Genomic DNA, 22,864 nt, shown 5'->3' with positions numbered 1-22,864 from the left:
ATCCCCCTTTTCATTCTTGATATTGGTAATGTAGTTAATAGTGTTTTCAAAGAAACAAAATTTTCTGGTATTGCTATTTCTACCATATGTTTCCTATTTCAACAAATTCTCCTTCATTTTCCCTGCTTTCTACTATAATTGGATTTAATTTGCTTTTCTTTTTCTTATTGAGATAAATATTTAGATTACTGATTTTTAGCTTTCTTACTTTCTATAATATTAGCATTCTAAGGCTATAAATCCTTCCTATGCATAGATTAAGCTACATCTCACAACTTTTGATAGATAATATTTTCATTATCCTTCTGCTAACAATATTTTTGAATTTTCATGGTAATCTCTTAATACACAGTAAACATTAAATTCCTCTTATGCTCTACTGATAGTTTCTCATCTTTTGTTATTAGAAACAATGTGGCAACAAATAGCATTATACAAAAGTTCATTCTTATGTAAGCTTATAGGATAAATTTCCAGAAGTGAAACTGCTGTGTCAAAAGTTAAATGCAGTCGTAATTTTGAAAGATATTGCTATATTATCTTTATAAAGATTGTACCAATTTATATTTTCATTAGCAATTTGTGAGACTGATTCTTACTGAAAGATTTTTAAATTGGAGAATTACCAAGTCAGAAGGCTCTCACTTAGGTATAGAGGATGGCTAGTAGTGTTTCTTAATTAACTGGGCTATGCCTGACTGGGGACATATTCATGGAAATCCATCCATGAAGTCTCTTTAAGAATAGAGATACTGGGCCGGGCATGGTGGCTCACGCCTGTAATCCCAGCACTTTGGGACACCGAGGTAGGCAGATCACCTGAGGTAGGGAGACCATCCTGGCTAACACAGAGAAACCCCGTCTCTACTAAAAATACAAAAAATTAGCCAGGCGTGGTGGCACATGCCTGTAATCCCAGCTACTCGGGAGGCCAAGGCAGGAGAATCACTTGAACCCAGGAGGCAGAGGCTGCAGTGAACCGAGATTGCATCACTGCACTCAGGTTTGCTGAACAGAATTAAATTACAGTAATCTGTGAGCACAAAACTTTCTGTGGTGCCATCTGTAAACAATCATCAATGTTCACGGACACTACCAGGGTTAGTGTGGCAAGAATAGCTCAGAAATCCAGAAACTACTTGTTACAAAAAATAGCTTTAAGGACAAAAACAGAAATTGTCAAATTTAACATATCAGAATATCTCCCAGCATTCAATTCCCAGAAGTTTTACTTTGAGCCATTATCCTGAGCTAAGCTGTTAGGCCTAACAACATACTAAAATGTAATAGTTATAGCTTCCCCCTGGAACTACTAGAACAGTTTAAAAAAGAAACCACTCAGTTATCTGAAAATAAATTTCAGAAACTCAAATATAAACTTTTACCTACTTTAATACAGGAAATAAACCAAGGCAGATATTTCCAAAGACTATACAGGTAGCAAACCTAGGGACATACCAGCAGATACTTTTGAGTGACTTTAAAGTTTGTGTAGATAGGAAGATGGCAAATACTTAGAACCTAGGCCACTGCTTCCCCTTCTCAGTCAAGGATAACTGAGCCCTCCTCTTGAGCCTTGTTCCTTGCAACAGTCAAGAGCCCTCAAAATGCCATTTGGAGATATAAACAATGAGATGGCATTTTTAGAACTGGAATTTATTATATCTTTATTAATTTTATACCCTTTGAGACACACAGTAAGATGCTTAACAAATGTTTGCTGATTGAGCAGAAGTGAACTCTCCAGTAAGCAAAATCTGACATTGGTTTCTCTGCTTAAGAGAATCACTATTACACTTTCCATGTGTCTAACGATGTTTTTAAACTTTTTATTTTGAAGTAATTTCAGACTCAAAGTTGTAAAAATAGTATAAAAATTCTCATATGCTTCACCCAGATTCCCCAAATGTTAATATTTCTCACATTTGCTTTACTTTATCATTCTGTCTATCCATATCTGTTTTTTCTGTCATTTTTTCACTCAAATTTTGAGAATAAGTTAAATGAAAAGGTTAGACAAAAAGATCTAGGTAGTCCTTCCATTTCTCAGATTCAATGACTAAGTAAAAAATAAACAGCAATTATCAGTTAGAATTATGTTTAACCATTGTCCAATTAAAATTAAAACCCTAGGAATTCTTGTATTTGGGGGCATAATATTTCCAACAAAACTATATTAGAAAATAAGAGGTATTTTTGGAATAACAATGGCACTTTGCTAGACCTTAAGGAGACCTAAAAGTGAAAAAGACATGGCGAACCCCCAAAGAGTCAAGGAGGTGGGGAGAAAATTCTTTATTTCCAACGCTTATTTCTACTTACCAAATTATAATATTTTCAAGATCATATTATATCCACATTCATCTATTGATAATAACCCAGTAAATTAGCTTTATCTGTTATTATTTTAGTTCTACGTATATAGGTTAATGTTTGATATCCAGGCTAAGTCTAGACTGGGCTAAGGGATTCCCAGAGAGCTGGTAAAACATTATTTCTAAGTGTGTCTGTGTGGGTGTTTCTGGAAGAGATTAGCATCTGAATTGATGAACTGAGTAAAGTGGACACTCCCTACCCCCCCATGTGGGAAGGCATCATTTAATCCACTGAGGGCTCAAAGAGAACAAAAAGGTGGAGGAAGGGTAAATTTACTCTCTCTGCTTGAGCTGGGCCATAAATCTTCTCCTCCCCTTCAACATCGGTGCTCCTGGTTCCTGGGCTTTCAGATTGAGACTGGGACTTACACAGTTAGTACCCCAATTCTCAAGGCCTTTCGACTTGGACCAGGACTTACACCATCAGCTCCCCAGTTCTTCGGCTTTCAGATTTAGACTAGAACTGACAACATTGGCTCCCTTGGTTCTCAGTCCTTCAGGCTTGGACCGGAACGACACCACTGGCTTTCCCAGGCCTCCAGCCTACAGACAGCAGACTGTGAGACTTCTCAGCAGCCATAATCACATGAGCCAATTTCTCATAATAAATCTCTTTCTATATATCTTTATACAGATGATCCTTGACTTACAATGGGGTTACATTGTGATAAACCCATTGTAAGTCGAAAATGCATTTAATACACCTAACCTACTGAACATCATAGCTTAGCCTAGCATACCTTAAATGTGCTGAGAACACTTACATTAGACTACAGTTGGGCAATCATCTAACACAAAGCCTATTCTATAATAAAGTGTTTGATACTGCACACAGATGTGCATTTTGTAGAGATGATGGGATGTGAAAACAAAAAACACAATATCCAAAAAATACTGGCAACACAGTATACTGTGGAGTATTGGTTGTTTACCCTCATGATCATGTGGCTGACTGGGAGCTGCAGCTCACTGCCACTGCCCAGTATCTCCAGAGAGTATTGTACCACATATCACTAGCCTGGGAAAAGATCAAAATTCAAGATTCAAATTGTGGTATCTACTGAATGTCTATTACTTTCATACCATCATAAAGTCAAAAAATCATAAAGTTAACTACCTTAAGTCAGGGACCATCTATATGTCCTATTGATTCTGTTTCTCTGGAGAACCCTGACTTATTATGGTAACACAAAAAATTTCTTTCATGTATACTTTTTCTAAATATCTGAAATTAGGCATATCTTCTAATTAGAGAATAGAAATTTTGCCTTATTTGTAAGGATGATTCACCTGATTCTTCAACATCATTACAGAAACACAGAATTTGATTCACAATATAGGTAAACCTCAATTAAGACCACTTATTTCATGTGTCTATCCTGAATGGCATCAAACTGAAAAGTTTTTTTATTTTTTTCTTTTGAGACACGGTCTCACTCTGTCACCCAGGTTGGAATGCAGTGGTATGATCTTGGCTCACTGCAACCTCTGCCTCCTGTGCCTCCTGGGTTCAAGCGATTCTCCTGCCTCAGCTTCCCAAGTAGCTGAGATTAGAGGCACATGTCACCATGCCCAGCTAATTTTTTTTTTTTTTTTTTTTTTAGTAGAGATGGGATTTCACTATGTTGGCCAGGCTGATCTTGAACTCTTGACCCCAAGTGATCCATCCACCTTGGCCTCCCAAAGTGCTGAGATTACAGGCATGAGCCACCATACCCAGTCTGAAAAGTTTTATTAGTTTTTTTTGAAGGAAAGGGGGAAAACCTGCTGGTGTGGAAAATAAAAACTTTTAGGCAGTGAACATTAATAACAACAGCGAAGCAGAACTAAAAACTTGTTTAAATTTAATATGTAATTTTCCATTTTCCAACTGGTAGCTCTCAACAGTGACTGATGGCAAAAAACATATAGACTTTTCTAGGGAAAAGCAGGATACGGAGGCAAAGCAATAAAAAACAAGTGATGATAAGAAAAGCAGAAAAGAGGAAGAAAATTATTAGATAGCTGAAGTAGAGATGAAATTATCAATAATTATAAGCAATGATAGAGAAAAGTCCTGGCGTAAGAAAAACTAAAGATAGGACACTGTTTCCTTCTACTGGGGAAAAAAATGCAATTATTAGCTCAAAAATCCTTAAAGGCAATATTATCATTAGGTGAGTAATTTTGGGGCTGGGGCTGAGGGTGGCAAAGATCTGAATATATATCATTACTGTACCCAAGGGTGTATATCTTAGAGTTACTCACAGTTATTACAAAAAGTTGACCTAAAACTTGGTCCCCAATATGTTGAATAACTGATTTTTACTATATTAATTTTATTTTACTTTGTTCTAACTTTTATGTCAAAAAAGAATTATGTAAATTAAAATCTCTTAAAGCTCAGTTTTAAATTATGGATAAAACACTAGAATATGAAAATCTAGGCTATGTAATTTGAGTATTTCAATATCCTTGATTTAAAAGGGAAAAACCTATTTAGTATCTTATTAAATGGTATGCATGTGAAATGTGAGCTTATTAAATTTTTATACCTACCAGATGAAAATGCTTTTTTTGCAATTATTCAAACAAACCAAAATCCTAAATTCTGTGGGCAATTTCTTTTTTGAATTAGTTATTTTTAATTGAAGAATACATGTATATTGTAAAAAACACTCAAATAGTACGATGAAAAGTACGAGTCCCTCCCCAGAGGCCCCCACTGTCAACAGTTGAGCTCTAACCACATGGCAGCCACTATGCTGCTTGCCCTTTTTTTGTGGGGCGGGGAAAGGAACAGCATTTATTGTTTAGACTTTTGTTTGAAGTGCTGCCTGCCAAATGTCCAATTAAATTATAGCCAATGCATTATTACATTGATTTTAAGATGTCTCCCAATTTCAGAGATGTTAATATGTGATAAAACACATATCTCTATTGTGTGGTTTTCAGAGCTTAATTCTGGTATCTATGGTGTGACATTATCTCTATGAAATGGGCTTTAAATACCATTTTTATAACGCTCAAATACAAGAAATATCATTAGAAAATCATCCCAAATCCACTTAAGCGTATTAGACTGAGGGGAACAACTGCAATTTGAAGTAGGGTGGAAAGAGGACATTTGAGCAGGCCTGAAGGCAGTGAGGGCGATCTTCATACAGATTTCCAAGGGAAGACTTTTCATGGAGGAGGAAACAGTCAGTAGGAATCCATTTGGGATGTTCAGTAATAGCAAGAAAGCCAGTATAGACACAGGGGAATGACTAAGGAGTAGAAGGAAGAGGTCAAGTAAGGCCTTAGACACCACCGTAAGACTTCAGGGGTTTTTCGATGGGAAGCCATGATGGAATACTGAGCCTAGCACTGACACAATTTGACTTTTAAAAGGAGCACTCTGGATACTATGTTGGAATTCTCCAGGGGACAAAGGTAAAAATAGGATGACACATTAGGAGGTTATGTAGTAATCTAGGAGCAGGGTAGAGGTGATAGTGGCTAGGACCAGGGTGAAAAGAAGTGGTCAGGGGATATGTATTTAAATTTACAAGCAAAAAGATTTCCTGACTGAGTGGATGTAGAATATGAGAGAAAAAGAGGAGCCATGGACGACCCCAAGGCTTCTGATCTGAGTGACAGGAAGGATGGAGGCTGCTATCAATAATGAGATGGTAAAGGTTATGAAGGAGTATATATTTTTAGGAAAATCCACAGTTCAGTTTGAGAGAGTGTTATGGGAAAGGGGTCCTGATCCAGCCCGCCAGAGAGGATTTTTGGATCTCATGCAAGAATTCAGGGTGAGTCCATAGACTAAAGTGAAAGCAAGTCTATTAAGAAAGTAGAGGAATAAAAGAATGGCTACTCCATAGACAGAGCAGCCTTGACGGCTGCTGGTTGCCCATTTTTATGGTTATTTCTTGATTATATGGTAAACAAGGGGTGGATTATTCATGCCTCCTCTTCTAGACCATATAAGGTAACTTCCTGACATTTCCAAGGCATTTGTAAACTGTCATGGCGCTGGCAGGAGTGTAGCAGTGAGGAAAGCCAGAGGTCACTCCTGTTCCCATCTTGATTTTGGTGGGTTTCAACCAGCTTCTTTACTGCAACCTGTTTTATCAGGAAGGTCTCTATGATCTGTATCTTGTGCCATAACCTCTTATCCTATGACTTAGAATGCCTTAACCATCCGGGAATGCAACCCAGTAGGTCTCAGCCTTATTTTACTCAGCCTCTACTCAAGATGGAGTTGCTCTGGTTAATGCCTCTGATGACAGGACTATTAGACACACTAGTGAAGGAGTCAAGCACTCAGAAATAAAACTCTGTTTAGTATATTCCTTTGAAGAATACATATTTTTAATGCTCTCTACTCATAACAAAAAATAATACGCGATATTTTATTTAGTCATCCCTCTACTAATGGACATTTAGATTATTTCTAATTTGTTACTCTTACAAACTATCTTGCAGTAATATCCTGTCTTTCTCTAGGTTATATAGCCCCAAGTAGAATTGCTATGTCATAGATAATTTAAAATATTGCTAAACTGCTCTTCAGATTGGCTGCATTGATTTGTGTGTGTTAATTTCCCTAAAAGCTCACCAATATTTGATATTGATGAGTAAAAAATAGTATTTTGCCCTGTTTTGCATTTCCCTGATCTTTTCATATATTTTTATTTCTATAAATAATGAAAAGTCTTTGTGTCTTTTGTATATTTTTCTTCTGGATTTTAAATATTATTATTGATTTGTAAAAACCGTTGAGCTGTTTACATACATAGTCATGTGCCACCCGACATTTCAGTCAACGACGGACTGCATATATAACAATGGTTCCCGTAGATTATAATAGAGCTGAAAAATTCCTGTTGCCTAGTGATGTCACAGTCATTGTAATGCCATAGCACAATTACTTTATTTTTAAAATAAATTTAGTGTAGCCTATGTGTACAGTGTATAAAGTCTACAGTAGTATAGGGTAATATCCTAGGCCTTCACATTCACTCATCACTCACTGACTCACTCAGAGCAACTCCCAGTCCTACTAGCTCCATATATGGTAGGCGTATCATTTTAAGAATCCTTTATACCGCCTGGGCACAGTGGCTCACACCTGTAACCCTAGCACTTTGGGAGGCCAAGGTGGGTGGATCACTTGAGCCCAGGAGTTCAAGATCAGCTTGGACAACATGGTAAAGCCCCATCTCTACTAAAAATACAAAAATTACCTGAGCATGGTGGCGCATGCCTATAATCCCAGCTACCCGGGAGGCTGAGGTGGGAGAATTGCTTGAGCCCAGGAGGTGAGGTTGCAGTAAGCTAAGATTGAGCCACTGCACTCCAGCCTGAGCAACAGAGAGAGAGACACTGTCTCAAAAAAAAAAAAACCCAAAAACTTTTATACTGTATTTTTACTGTATCTTTTCTATGTTTAGATATGTTTAGATACACAAATACTTACCATTGTATTCCAATTGCCTACAGTCTTCACTACAATAATATGATGTACAGGTCTGCAGCCTAGGAGCAAAAGGCTATGCCATATAGCCTAGGTGTGTAGTAGGTTATACCATCTAGGTTTGTCTAAGTATACTCTATGATGTTCGTACAATGATGAAATCACCTAATTTCACATTTCTCAGAAGGTATCCCCGTCATTAAGTGACACATGACTGTATACTCAATACTTATTTTTGTTATGTGCATTTCAAACACTTTATTGTGTCTCTTGAACACTCTAGTTTTTAGTTGTTTTTTTTAATTGGACATTTTACTTTTATTCACTTATTTTTATTATTTTTTTGAGACAGAGTCTCACTCTGTCACCCAGGCTGGAGTGCAGTGGCGCTATTTCAGCTCACTGCAACCTCTGCCTCCTGGGTTCAAGCAATTCTCATGCCTCAGCCTGCCGAGTAGCTGGGATTACAGGCGCTCACCACCATATCAGCTAATTTTTTGTAGTTTTAGTACAGATGGGGTCACCACATAGGCCAGGCTGGTCTCAAACTCTTGACCTCAAGGGATCTGCCTGCCTCAGGCCTCCCAAAGTGCTGGGATTACAGGCGTGAACTACCATGCCCAGCCTAGTTTTTAGTTTTGATGTACTCATATTTATCTTTTCCTCAATGATTTATGACTTCTGATTTCTGGGTCTTGTAAGGAAGGGCTACCCTACTTGAAGACATTAAGAGTCTCCTATATTTTCTTCAAATACTTTTTTTTTTTTTTTTTTAAAGAAACCCTGTTTCACTATGTTGCCCAGGCTAGCCTCAAACCCCTGGGCTCAAGCGATCCTTCTGAGTAGCTAGGAATACAGGCACGGGCCATTGCACCCACCCAAATACTTTAGGGTCCCATTATTGTTGTTGAGATAAAATCCACCCGGAATTTATTTTGGCATATGGTATGGAGTAAAATTCTAACTTTTCCTCCCATATTGTGAATCAACAGTCCCAAAGCCATTTATTGGATAGTTTGTCCTTTCTCCATTGATAGGAAAGGGCTACTCAATCATAACGTGAGTTCACAAATAAATCTAGACCTGAACTTTCTAATCTCTCCATTGATGTGGACTTCCTCCTATAACTACACTGTTTTAATTACATTAGTGTAACTAAACTTGACATCTAGTAGGAAGAACTCCTTTGTTTTGTTCATCTTCAAAACTATCTTAGCTATTCATTTATCTTGACTCTCTCAAATGAATTTTAGAACCAAATTTTTGTCCAGTGGCTTGAAAAACCATCCCGAATTCTGTTTGGAATTACGTTAAATTTATAGGTTAATCTGGAAGAACTGTCATCTTTATAATATTGAGTCTTCCCCTCTATGAACACAAGTATTATCTTTCTATATATTCAGGTCTTCCGTGTTTTTACATTTTAGAGAATGAAATATTTACAAATGACATTATATGATGTCTGAGGCTTGCTTCAAAATAATCCACTGGGGTCTGAAAATAACGTAGAGGAAATAACATTGACCATAAGTTGGTAATTGTCGAGGGGGTGTGATGTGCACATGAGATTTCATTTACAAGTCTGAAATTTTCTGTAATGAAAAGATTTTGAAGGAATAACTATTTCTGAAATTACAGCCCCTAAAATGTATAAAAACTCATGACTTTGTTTTGTTGTCTTAGGGAGTAAGGGTAAAAGCAGAAGGAAAGACCAAAATGATACATTAATCAAAAATACATACAGGTTTAGGCATAAAATTACGAAATATTATTCTCTGTTTTTAAGTGTTGGTAATTTTTCTCATAAATAACTTTTCCCTCATCTCTTTGACAATAATTCCCACTGTACAGATATAATTTTAATAATACTCTGCAAACTAATGTAGGCTGTGTATGTGCCCAGCCATGGAAATTGCTAGATCACAGAGTATGTGCATTTTCACCTTAATAAGTATAGTCAACTAGCTCTCAAAGTGGTCACAGTAGATTATAATCTCATTAGCAATATATATGAGATCACCTTTTCCCATATCGGTGTCAAAGTCACCATCTTTGATTTTTCCAAATCTGATTGGCTTGAAATGGTATATCATTTCTTTTATCAATCATAAATACCCTAAAGCAAATATGTCAAAATGTTAATGTTTGTTTACTCTTGCTAGACAGCATATGTGTCTTTAAAAAATATTAATATTTCTTTTCTAAATTAATTCCCCCTCCCCAAATTAAAATAAGTTAGTTCCCGAAGTTCATACTTGAATGCCTTCTCCCAAGCAACCAAACTCCTAATCAAGTTACACATGAAAACAACATCTCTGCTTTTAGTAATCTATCTATGCCACTGCACTTATGGTTATGTCTTTTCTCAAAATTTTAAACATGAAAAGATAAGCTACTTCTGCACAAGGACCATTTTCTGTAACTCACTGTCCCAATTGAAGTGAAACAGACATTTATATCAAGGACAGACGTTACTTTTGCCTCTACCCCTATAAATACTCTCCCTGTAATTAAAATCTAATCATGCTTTATTCTGCTATTAACCACTGAACAGCAGTGCACTGTGCCCACTACTTGCTTAGCAGGAATAAGCTGTCTTTCAGTCTGATAGAAATAAAAAGAGGAGAGGAGGAGGAAGAAGTTCTTTACTCTCAGACGCTTCCCTTAGGTAAGTCTTAGTTCTTTTAAAATAAGCATTACTTTTGAAAAAGTTCAATAATGTAGTTGTATGCATGCTAATAAAAAATATTTACCTAGTTAATAAATAATATTGGTAAGAAATGAATTTTTTAAAAATTCATTTTTAAATTCATCTTTTCTCTTAAAGTAATAAATGGCTGAGATCCAATATATGGAGAATGCTATTTATAAACACCAGACTTATCAATAATCTATCATTCCTTATATATCTTAATAATGGTGCTTTATATTTACAAAGTGCTTTTGTTTTTTAAAAGTCTTTTTTTTTTTTTTTTTTTTTTTGAGACAGAGTCTTGATCTGTTGCTCAGGCTGGAGTACAGTGGCATGATCTCGGCTCACCACAACCTCCATCTGCCAGGTTCAAGCGATTCTCCCGTGTCAGACTCCTGAGTAGTACACCACTCCTAGCTAATTTTTGTATTTTTGGTAGAGACGGGGTTTCACCATGTTGGCCAGGCTGATCTTGAACTCCTGGCCTCAAGTGATCTGCCCATCTCGGCCTCCCAAAGTGCTGGGATTACAGACACGAGCCACCATGCACAGCCTAAAAGACTCTTTAATCTGTACATCATTTGCATCTCACAACAATGCATCCACCAAAGTCAGGGCAACTTCTAGCCACCAGAGTTCCAGCATTAGCAAAGTTGCCTGGGCACTTAATCACCATTTGCCACAAATTTTCTGAGGAATATGCTCTAAATGCATGCCCTAAAAGTTCAATGTTTGAAACACAGCAATACCACCTATTTGTAAGATAGGCTCTAGTATACAACTCTGCCACAAATGTTTGCTTTCTCATCTATGTGGTATTTTAAGTACTTCAGTAGTATTTTATATAAAAATAACGTGTATTTTATGGTGTTTCATATATAACATGTCATCTCTTCTAGAAATCCTAAAAACCAACATAAGCCTGAGTAGTAAATTAATGGAGAAAACTGCTATTGGAAGAAATAAACAGTTTCAGAGTATTTAAAATAAGTTATTACATTCTTATGCTTTTTTCCTAAGTGTCAGTACAGAAATTTCGAATCAAGAAAAATATTCTGCTCCACATTCTGGCAATCTAGATATTCTTTTTCTATTTAAAGAATTTTTTTTTTTAAAAAAAGAACTTATTAACACAGTATGAAGGGAGTTACTCTGTGGGAAAACGTCACTTTTGCTCAGAGATCTCCATATACTTGCTTGTCACATTATGGTCCAATGAGGTACAGAACAGGTAGTGGAATTTATTTGGTAGCTTGGACTATAATTTATAAGAAGTGAAAGTAAATGTATTATAGAAAAATAAAATCTAGCCAGGTGTGGTGGCAGGTGCCTGTAAACCCAGCTATTTGTGAGGCTGAGGCAGGAGAATTGCTTGAACCCGAGAGGCAGAGGTTGCAGTGAGCCGAGATTGTGCCACTGCATTCCAGCCTGAGTGACACAGCGAGACTCTGTCTTGAAATAAATAAATAAATAGACAAACCACTGATTAATGTTAAATAAATTATGCTAACTATATTGTTTCCCAAGTGAATTCTGATGGTAAGGAATGCTATCGCATAACAATGTAATATCCCAGCCACCCAGAGCCACATTTTGTGGCTCTCAGCAGACACCAAGATGTACTATCTAGGAGAGGACAGTTACTGCCCTCTATGAAATCTACCTAAAATATAATAAAAGTATCTCAAATATATAGAAACTTATTATAGATTTAATACTTATGAATTGTTAACCTTTCTCTTAATCTGTACTTTCAACTGGGAGTTTCTCTTATAATTGTTTCATGGCCGGGCGCGGTGGCTCACGCCTGTAATCCCAACACTTTGGGAGGCCAAGGTGGGTGGATCACCTGAGGTCGGGAGTTCGAGACCAGCCTGACCAACATGGAGAAACTCCATCTCTACTAAAAATACAAAATTAGCCGGGCATGCTGGCGCATGCCTACTGTAATCCCAGCTACTCAGGAGGCTAAGGCAGGAGAATCGCTTGAACCTGGGAGGCGGAGGTTACGGTGAGTCGAGATCACACCATTGCACTCCAGCCTGAGCAACAAGAGCAAAATAAAATGCCACCTCATTAAAAAAAAAAAAGTGTTTCATTTAATTACTACTACCTATGAATTTGTTTTGATTTGGTCTATAACTGCCTTTTAAGTGGTACTAATGTTCTAGGACTTATCTATGTTAGCTCTTTTTTTTTTTTTTTAAATTACAGAACTCTAGGCTTCTCATGCTTGTCAGCTCTATAGATAACATTTTCCCAACTACATTATTTCTTTTAAAATGGAGAAGTTAAAATACATGAAATATCTTAAGTGGGATCTAATAAAAGCTGAGCAGGATGGATTAATTACTTTCTGACTGTCATATGTCACATTTCCCAAGATTACACTAAAAAACTAGCAACAGGCCAGGCGCATGGCTAAAGCATTTTGGAAGGCCGAGGCTGGCAGATCACTTGAAGTCAGGAGTTCGAGACCAGCCTGGCCAACATGGTGAAACCCAGCCTCTACTAATAATACAAAAATTAGCCAGGCATGGTGGCATGTGCCTGTAATCCCAGCTACTCGGGAGGCTGAGGCAGAAGAATTGCTTGAGCCCAGGAGGTGGAAATTGCAGTGCCCACTGCACTCTAGCCTGGGCAACAGAGTGAAGCCGTGTCTCAAAAAAAACAAACTAGCAATAGTACTGACTTGCCGAGCTATATACCAAAATCACTAAGTGATCACTTCAATTAAATTCTTGAGAATGAGGGCTGCTTTATTTATTTATCTTTTTAAGTCTGCTAAGACAACAACAAATCCTTTCTACATCATGTGAAGCAAAATTGGCTGGTACCATATGGCTTAATAGTTCTAGAGTTCTGGAGAAATTATGCTTAATGGCAGGAAGAAAAAAAACCTTCATGAATAGTTTTTCAAATCTCCCTATAGGTGAAGATAAGCAAGCCAACACTAAACAAAACTACTATTTTTTAGTGAACTTTATAGTTTCCAGACAACCTTTTCCTACGCTTTGGGCATCCACTCCCCACTTTAAGCAGTTGATACTACCCAGTTTTTCTTGCCAACCTCCTCACATTACAAGAGAAAGGGATCTAATCCCAATTATTTATATTATTAACATTTGTATATACAATGTGATTTCTAATGCTGCATTTAAAAACTTTTATTGAAACACCTTGTCCTTGTTTAAAATTTTTAAAATATAACCAAATGAACAAAAAGTCTGAATTAAAACCATTCTTTCTTTCCCTATGCCCCATGGTGTCCTGTTGGCCAAAAACAATACATGAGAAGTCACTCTATAGTTGATAGAGACTATTCCTGGGAGCTGCTAAAGACATGGCCCATATCCCCTCTCACAAGCTTCTTGCAAAACCACAGTACTATCCTGACACCAGGACACCTCTGTTCTTTCTTGCTGTTTTCATTTGCTCTCCATTTCTGAACACAGGTACTTCCTCTCCTCTACTATTGGTTAGACAATAATCTTGATTAAATCCTGGGAAGAAAAGAAAAGCATATCTCCTCACTTGTCCTTGGTAGTTGCCATGGGCTGAGGTCTTTCACATGGAAACGTAGTAAGGCTAAAAGGCCTATAAAGTGATCAAAACCAAACAGGCCTTATCATGAAGCCTATGCTTCATACAAATACCTGTCATATTTATATAAACTCCTTAAAAAAACTACATTAAAAAAACAAGAAGCTAGCATAGATATTCAATAAATGTTTTTGCTACTGTTGTTTATGCAAATGACATATTAAAATGTTAAAAATTTAAAAGTGTAAGTCATAGCTAAATTACCAATTTAATCATTCAGAAAATCTTAGGGGGATTAATGATTTAAAAACAAATTCAATTTCTATCACAGGTGTGTGAACCAGAGCAACTCTATCTTGAATACGGGCTGGGTAAAATGAGGCTGAGACCTACTCGGCTGCATTCCCAGATAGTTAAGGCATTCTAAGTCACAGGATGAGACAAGAGGTCAGCACAAAATACAGGTCATAAAGATCTTGCTAATAAAACAGGTTGCAGTAAAGAAACCAGCTAAAAACCACCAAAAGCAAGATGGCCACGAGAGTGACCTTTGGTCATCCTCACTGCTATGCTCCCACCAGCACCATCACAGTTTACAAATACCATGGCAACATCAGGAAGTTACCCTATATAGTCTAAAAAGGAAAGGCATGAGGCCAGGCGCGGTGGCTCACGCCTGTAATCCCAGCATTTTGGGAGGCCGAGGCGGGCGGATCACAAGGTCAGGAGATCAAGACCATCCTGGCGAACACAGTGAAACCCCGTCTCTGCTAAAAATACAAAAAATTAGCCGGGCGTGGTGGCGGGTGCCTGTAGTCCCAGCTACTCAGGAGGCTGAGGCAGGAGAATGGCGTGAACCCGGGAGGCGGAGCTTGCAGTGAGCCGAGATCACGCCACTGCACTCCAGCCTGGGCGACAGAGCAAGACTCCATCTCAAAAAAAAAAAGGAAAGGCATGAATAATCCACCCATTATTTAGCATATCATCAAGAAAGAACCATAAAAATGGGCAACCAGCAGCCCCCGGGGCTGTTCTGTCTATGGAGTGGCCACTCTTTTATTCCTTTACTTTCCTGATAAACTTGCTTTCACTTTACAGACTCGCCCTGAATTCTTTCTTGCTCAAGATCCAAGAACCTTCTCTTGGGGTCTGGATCAGGACCCCTTTTCTGTTATATCTCTGTTAATACATACCTTCTTAACCCAAGTGAGTATGTATTTATCCTTGATGTTTGCCCTTTAAGTTAACTTTTACTCAAAAGTGTCAGACAACCGAATAATCATAGTGCCTCTAGAATATCACTTTTAGAGATCTTTATAACTGAGCGAAATACCTACTTCAAATGATATTTTAATATTAAAAATGCAGCATAAGAATGAACTTGAGCCAACAATTTCTACTGTATGATTAAAAACTAAATATTAAGACATTCATACTGTCCTGAGGTAGTATTGTTGGATACATACTGAGCACTAATATAGAATTCTCACCTGTAATGTACATGTGTGACTGTTGGTTTCCTATATCCAAGTATCCAAGTTTGAATATCTATAGGTTCAGCTTTTGGATAAGCTATCGTTGTATCTATTATCCACTGGAGGCCTTTTGATTTGCTGTCTGAGAACAAAGAAAAAAAGACTTAAAATTAAATCAACTTTTATATTATCTGCAGCAAATAACATAGATTACTTGACCAGTGTAAGGTATATCAATATACCTTTTGCTTTAAGAAAAATTCTAAGGATGAACTTTGGTGCTCCTGTTCTATAATGCTCTTCAGAAGAAATTAAGCACTACTTATGTTATAAAATGGATGAACCTCGAAACAAAGAACACTATTATCTACTGGACATGCACCATTCAAGTATCTGATACAATTATGCGCTATGAAGGTCTAATTTATATTTAACACTCCTATAAAAAACTAACCTATGAAAAGGTCAGAAGCTAAACTCACATCACAGAAACAAAAAACAGACTTCGAAACAAAACAAAATCATTCACTAAATATAATATAATATAAACACCAAGATTTGTGATACTGAGGATGGGCATTAATAAATATTGGAACATGGCAACAAAATTAAGCATTCTTTATGTACACATTTTGTTGCTGCTCTTGTTTAAGACAAAGCAGGCTGGGTGCGGTAGCTCATGCCTATAATCCCAGAACTTTGGAAGGTAGAGGTGGGTGGATCACCTGAGGTCAGGAATTCAAGACTGGCCTGAACAGCATGGTGAAACCCCATTTCTACTAAAAATACAAAAAATTAGCCGGGTATGGTGGTGCATGCCTGTAGTCCCAGCTGCTTGGGAGGCTGAGGCAGGGCAATTGCTTGAACCCAGGAGGTGGAGGTTGCAGTGAGCCAAGATCGCCACCATTGCACTCCAGCCTGGGCACAAGAGCAAAACTCCGTCTCAAAAAAATAAAGAAATAAATAAACATAAAAAATTGGCCAGGTGCAGTGGATCACGCCTGTAATCCCAGCACTTTGGGAGGCCGAGGCCGGCGGCGGATCACCTGAGGTAGGAAGTTCGAGACCAGTCTAACTAACATGGAGAAACCCTGTCTCTACTAAAAATACAAAATTAGCCAGGCGTGGTAGCGCATGCCTGTAATCCCAGCTACTCGGGAGGCTGAGGCAGGAGAATCGCTTGAACCCAGGAGGTGGAGGTTGTAGTGAGCTGAGATTGCACCATTGCACTCCAGCCTGGGCAACAAGAGCGAAACTCCGTCTCAAAAAAATAAAATACGTAAAAAATAATAAATAAATAAATAAAGCAAAATATCTCCCTCAGTTTTAGCAAGAGTTATATACACATAAAGCAATAAAGCTTCCTGCCCTTTGGAAGGTACAACTGGTGACTACTGTTGTAGAGAGGGGATGGTAAGTTCTGCTAAGTTTCATCCTTTGCACACTGTTTTTATCCCAGCATGGGGTACAAAGGTGAGCGAGAACTGAGAAGGGAAACATCACAGAGGATACTGATGGCCAGACTTTAGAGTATAATGGTCCATTCTTTATTTGAAGTATGTAAGAAATCCCTAAAAAAAGAAAACTCATTTTCAAGCATAAGTCCAAGTGTGCATTAGGAATCAACGATATATTACTTTTGTATGTCAAATAATTTAAAACTGGCCTTAAATTCTGTAAAGATTTTAGAACATTGTGAAGGAGAAAAATATACTTATAAAACAAGTAAAAAAATTAATTTTTAAATAACATATTGCTAAATGAACGGAGATTATGTAAAGAAACACACTTTAACAAGCTACCAATGACATATATGCTGAAATGTTTAGGAGTAAAGTATACTAATGAAGCTTATTTTTAGACATATTAAAAAATGAAACAACCAAGATGGATTAATGGATAGATAGAAGGATGAAGAGATAATCCAGTCAGTCAGCTCACAGATATCCACTGCAAAATTCTTTGAACTCTTATGTATGTTTGAAAATTTTTATAATTAAATGATGAGAAAAAACACCAAAATTCAGTTTAATATCTGTGAAATCATGTGATAACAAAAATACTAATCCTTTTAAAGTTAATCAGACAGAACTTAATTTTGGTATATATGTATGCATCACATATTAAATACAAAGGCATGGTTTGCGTATGCATGGAATAAAATGCTAGTGAATATAAACGCAAAAGAAAATAAAATGCAAAATACCAAAATATGGAAAAGAAAATAATAAAATATAGGTAAAACTAGTTTTCAGGTACACTTATAATTTTTCTTCTAAACAGGTAGAATGAAAAACTTTAAGGTAGGATTAAAAAATAAACTACTCTGCTTTAGTTATAAACATAAACTAGTTCTCTCTAAAAGAAAACAACCATTTTTCTTCACTATTATGCAATCAGTATAACAACTGCCCCTACATTTGAGATCTAGACCACCACAGGGTATTGACTGGGTGGAACTATTTTAAAACAGCAGTCTTTATTAGTGCAACTAATCCTGTTTGGAAGACATTTGCCTTCAAGCTTTGGCTCGGCTGCCATTGCCACAGTGTCTCTCCAGCAGTGAAACTATTCTGAACTTTCCTTTTCTATTCAAACTCTTTCAATTTGTCTTTTTAATAGATGATGAAAGATTAAGAGAGCTGACTGCCAAGCAGCTGCTTGGGAAAAACAAATAAAAGGAAAACTCAGTTAAATCTGAGTTAAATCACAGACATTATTTCTATGTCTGGTCCTGATTGCCACTTAAAAACACATTGTTTCTGAGGGCCAATCATTTCAATTCTTATTTTATTTAAAGAATATGAAAAGAAATAGCAAAATACTGCAAAGGAAACAGGCCTAGTGAATGCCTTTCAGCTTTCTAACTTATAATCAAACTTTCACAGTAGTATCTTAGATAACTTGTTCAAAACAGTCTCCATGCTATGGGCACAAATATCTTCTGCAAAACTTTGTAATTTACCAGGCTATCTGCAAGATAGTTGCATCTTTGAGTATGATTTGCTTTTTCCTGGTGAGAAGGTAATACATACACATTATTTTTAAAACTGGAAAATTCAGAAAAGCATTAATAAATAGAGAAAAATAATCCATAATGTTACCACTCAGAAAAGCAATCACTGCTAACATTTTTGGTGTCTTTCCTTTCACGCATTTCCTACTGCCTTGTTGTTTACAGACTTGAATGCAAATTGTTTTCACAAGAGTTGTATGTTTGCCCACCCTATTAACATAAGAGCACATTTTTCCAAGCCAATACGAACACTCCCTAAACATCATTTGTAACAGCTGTGTTGTATTCCGTTGTATGGATATTTGATAATTACTAATCCACTCTCACTTCTGGCTAATTCCAATTTTTTGGCTATTATAAATAATTAGCTATAATAAATAATCTGTAATAAACTTCTTTGCCTGCATTTCAGATTATTTCCTTTTGATAAATATTTGCAGTGGAATAACTGAGTCATTTATTAACACTTAATGCTCTTAATACTATCAAATTGCATTAAATGAGTTCTCTGCATTAAAAACAAACAGGGCTGGACATGGTGGCTTACACCTATACCCCCAGCACTCTGGGAGGCCAACACAGGAGTATCACTTCAGGTTAAAGGTCTGACACTAGTCTGGTCAACATCGTGAGACCCCATCTCTACAAAACAACTAAAGAATTAGCCAGGCATGGTGGCATGTGCCTACAACCCCAGCTACTCAGGAGGTTGAGGTGGAAAGATCGCTTGAGCCCAGGAATTCAAGACTATGGTGAGCTATGATCATACCACTGCACTCCAGCCTGGACAACAGAGCAAGACTGTCTCCCAAGAAAACCCAGAAAAAAAACAAAAACAAAAAAAAAACCCCCAGAAAACCAAAAAGCTTTCTCAATTTGATAAATGAAAATATGTATTATTTGATAAATGAAAAGATTAGTTTTTCAAACATGTCATATCTATAGTTATATCTTTTAGCTTAGCAATTCCACTTCTAGGAACCTGTACTACAGAAATATAAAAGATATTTATAAGAATGTTGACTGCAGCCACGGGAATGGCTCCATATAAGTAGGACAGGAGAAAGATATCTTTGACTTTACGCATTTCTGTATTATTTGAGTACATTATTATAAGCATGGACTACTTTTGTAAATGGAAACATTTTTAAAAAATTAGTTTCATCTTCTCCCTGAGTGTTATTTTTAACAAAAATTATAAATATAAAAAAGAACAATGATCATCTTCTGTAACTCCAGAAAATCCTTTAACTCCGACAAGGTAAAAAATACTAAAAACCATCATACCTAATTCTTTAGCATCTCCTCCTGCTGGACTTCCATTTTTCTGTTGTGCTACAAGTGCATTCAGAATGATTTTTGTTGCCCCAGACCTTGGCAGAGTAACATTTGTAAGAAACGGCAAGTTATTTTTCTTGGCAAATGCCTGACTTGTTTCTCGCCTCTTCCTGAGGAAGCCCCCTTCTGGAAACAAAACAATCCATTTTCGGTCTCTGCTCCTGTAATTATTTTCTAAGTGCTTCTTGAGAAGCAGCAGCTGTTGGTCACGATAAGCTCTTCCCTAGAAGGTACACACACACGTAATAAGTACAGGTACATCCAAAATTAAAATGCCATAAAATTAAATAGAAATTACAGCTTCTGAATTAAAATCCAATCACAGAATAGAACAGTGATTCCCCCACCCCACCCCAACTTACTGCCCTTTTTGACCACAGGGGTAAAAAGAGAGAAGTTATTAGCATTTATATAAATAAACCTTTCTTTCTGAAGGAAAAGGAAATTGTTCTGATTGCCGTTGAAAGTGCAGTCATTCATCAATCCAGTGACTACTTACTGAGTGCCTGCTATGTGCCACGCACTGTCCTAGGCACTAGACATAGAGGAGGAAATAAAGAGACTTTCATGGAACTTACATTCTAGTTTGGGAAGATGGCAAATGTGGAGTGCAAACTCAACTAGTAATATGTGTTAGGAAGAAAACAGTAAAAGGATAGAAAGGGTCAAGAGGGTCAGAGAAAGCTGCTATGAGGAGATGACATTTGAGCAGAACTGATAATGTGAGGGAATAAGTCATGTGAAGATGCAAGGCATAATATTCCAGGTGACAAGAACGAAAAGGACAAAGGTCATTTGGTGGGAACAAGTATGGCATGTTCAAAGAACAGCACCAAGGCCAGTGTGGCTGAAGTGTGATAAACAAGGAAGTCAGGGGTAGGAAATGAAGCTGCCGAGGGAGGTGGAGACCAAATGAGAAGAGCCTTATGCATGGTAAGTAGTTTTGGAGGGGACGTCTTTGGATAGTTTTGAACAAGGAAGTGTTATAATCTTATTTATGTTTAAAAAATCTGACCAGTCTCGGCAACATGGTGAAACCCCATCTATACAGAAAACACAAAAATTAGCCGGGTGCGATGGCACATTTAGTGGTCCCAGCTACTCAGGAGGCTGAGGCAGGAGGATCACTTGTGCCCACAAGTTCGAGGATGCAGTGAGCCCTGATGGTACCACTGCACTCCAGCCTGGGTGATAGAGTGAGACCCTGTCTCAAAAAAAAAAAAAAAAAAAAAAAAGAAAGAAAAAGAAAAAAAAAGAAAATCTGCTGGCTCCTGTGACCAAAAGACCACAGGAGATAAGTTAGAAGACTTGCAGTATTCCACACAAGGGAATTTGATGAGATTCAATTATATTGTATTGATAATAAGTAGTTACATACAGGAAAAATGTGAAAGTAAATCTAAAAAGACATTCTAATGGACGTATCTTAGTTGAGAGGGAAAGAGAGAAAAGAAGATGACCTGAAGTCTAAAAAGAAGAATCTAGAAAAATTTGTAGGAAGGCCCAAAGCTTACAACTAAATATCACAAAGTTTCTTTCTTTTTTCTTTTTTTTGAGACAGAGTCTCGCTCTGTTGCCCAGGCTGGAGTGCAGTGGTGCGATCTTGGCTCACTGCAAGCTCTGCCTCCCGGGTTCACGCCATTCTCCTGCCTCAGCCTCCCGAGTAGCTGGGACTACAGGCACCTGCCACCACATCCGGCTAATTTTTTTTATTTTTAGTAGAGACAGGGTTTCACCGTGTTAGCCAGGATGGTCTCGATCTCCTGACCTTGTGATCTGCCCGCCTTGGCCTCCCAAAGTGCTGGGATTACAGGCGTGAGCCACCGTGCCGGCCGGTTCTTTCTTTCAGTGTGATCAATTTGCCAATATTTTCCAGCCAACAAAATTACAGAAACTCCTCAAAATAATTAGTATGCTTTCAGTCTTTAGATCAAATGTATCCCAAATGGAAAACATGTAAGACATTTTGTTAGTCAGTTTACTGAAGTGAACTGATTATGATTAAGATAGCTATTAAGTTCTCAAGATTATACGTAAAATATTTTTACTATTCTTGGAAAAGCCTGTAAAATGGTCTAGTAGCAAAGTCTCAAGAGAATTTTTCTTTTAAACATTAATGCTTTTTCCCTTCCTTCCCCTCATGTTATAGATTTTTATTACTAATCTATCAGGGAAAAACATGTTGCTCTTTAGAAATAAATTTGTAAACTTTCCAGATACTTTGAAATATAATCTTTATGTATGCCAAACTTCACATAGTAATCACAAGAAAATATTTTGGAGTACCTAATTTTCAACTTTTATCTAAAAGTACACCGATAATCTAGTATAATTTAGCCTCTTTTTTTTTTTTGAGATGGAATCTTGCTGTGTCACCCAGGCTGGAGTGCAGTGACGCAATCTCGGCCCACTGCAACCTCTGCCTCCCAGGTTCAAGCGATTCTCCTGCCTCAGCCTCCCAAGTAGCTGGGACTACAGGTTCATGCCACCATGCCCAGCTAATTTTTGTATCTTTAGTAGAAACAGGGCTTCACCATGTTGGCCAGGCTGGTCTCGAACTCCTGGCCTCAAGCAATCTGTCCACCTCGGCCTCCCAAAGTGCTGGGATTACAGGCATGAGCCACCAAGCCCAGCCCCTCTTCTTGATGCCTGATGATCATCATTAGAATCAACTGTTACACTACACTATAAATTCAATTATTTCCTAAAGCTGGAAATGAGGTAAGGTGCTCAGCTAGCTTTTTGGATCCCTGAGACTGCTAAGCTTTCTAATTGTTGGTTCTGCTGCCTTCTCTGAGCTATTACACTAGGATCTTTGTTAAGTTGTCCTGATCAGTTTATTTTGTCTTGACCTTGTGTCCACTCCCCACTGCCACTTCCTGTGGTTCCAGGGTATGCTTATGTTTGTTTCTCTGCTCAGAAGAACAAAGAGTGTTTCCAAAAAGAAATGATATAATGTCCAGTACATAAAACTGTCTG

At 37.4% G+C, this 22,864-nt stretch overlaps 1 protein-coding gene across 6 annotated transcripts in view; it reads right to left on the bottom strand.

Annotated features, from left to right (window-relative positions):
* LPGAT1 (lysophosphatidylglycerol acyltransferase 1) overlaps window positions 1-22,864 on the bottom strand; it is a 101,303-nt gene that overhangs the window by 15,832 nt on the left and 62,607 nt on the right. For 5 of the 6 annotated variants that reach the window (XM_032136628.2, XM_058430561.1, XM_058430560.1 and 2 more), the window contains 2 exons: window positions 19,835-20,108; window positions 15,547-15,673 (listed from right to left, as the gene is read on the bottom strand). In XM_032136628.2, coding sequence (XP_031992519.1) covers window positions 15,547-15,673; window positions 19,835-20,108 — 401 coding nt within the window. Of the gene's footprint in view, window positions 1-7,608; window positions 7,709-15,546; window positions 15,674-19,834; window positions 20,109-22,864 lie in introns of those variants that run through there. The other variant, XM_058430564.1, reaches the window with a different exon arrangement.

This window comes from Hylobates moloch, unplaced genomic scaffold (genome assembly GCF_009828535.3).
Source record: "Hylobates moloch isolate HMO894 unplaced genomic scaffold, HMol_V3 SCAFFOLD_18, whole genome shotgun sequence".
Classification (NCBI taxonomy): domain Eukaryota; kingdom Metazoa; phylum Chordata; class Mammalia; order Primates; family Hylobatidae; genus Hylobates; species Hylobates moloch.
The sequence above is the reverse complement of the archived record's forward strand: the minus strand, read 5'-3'. Positions and strand labels throughout refer to the sequence as shown.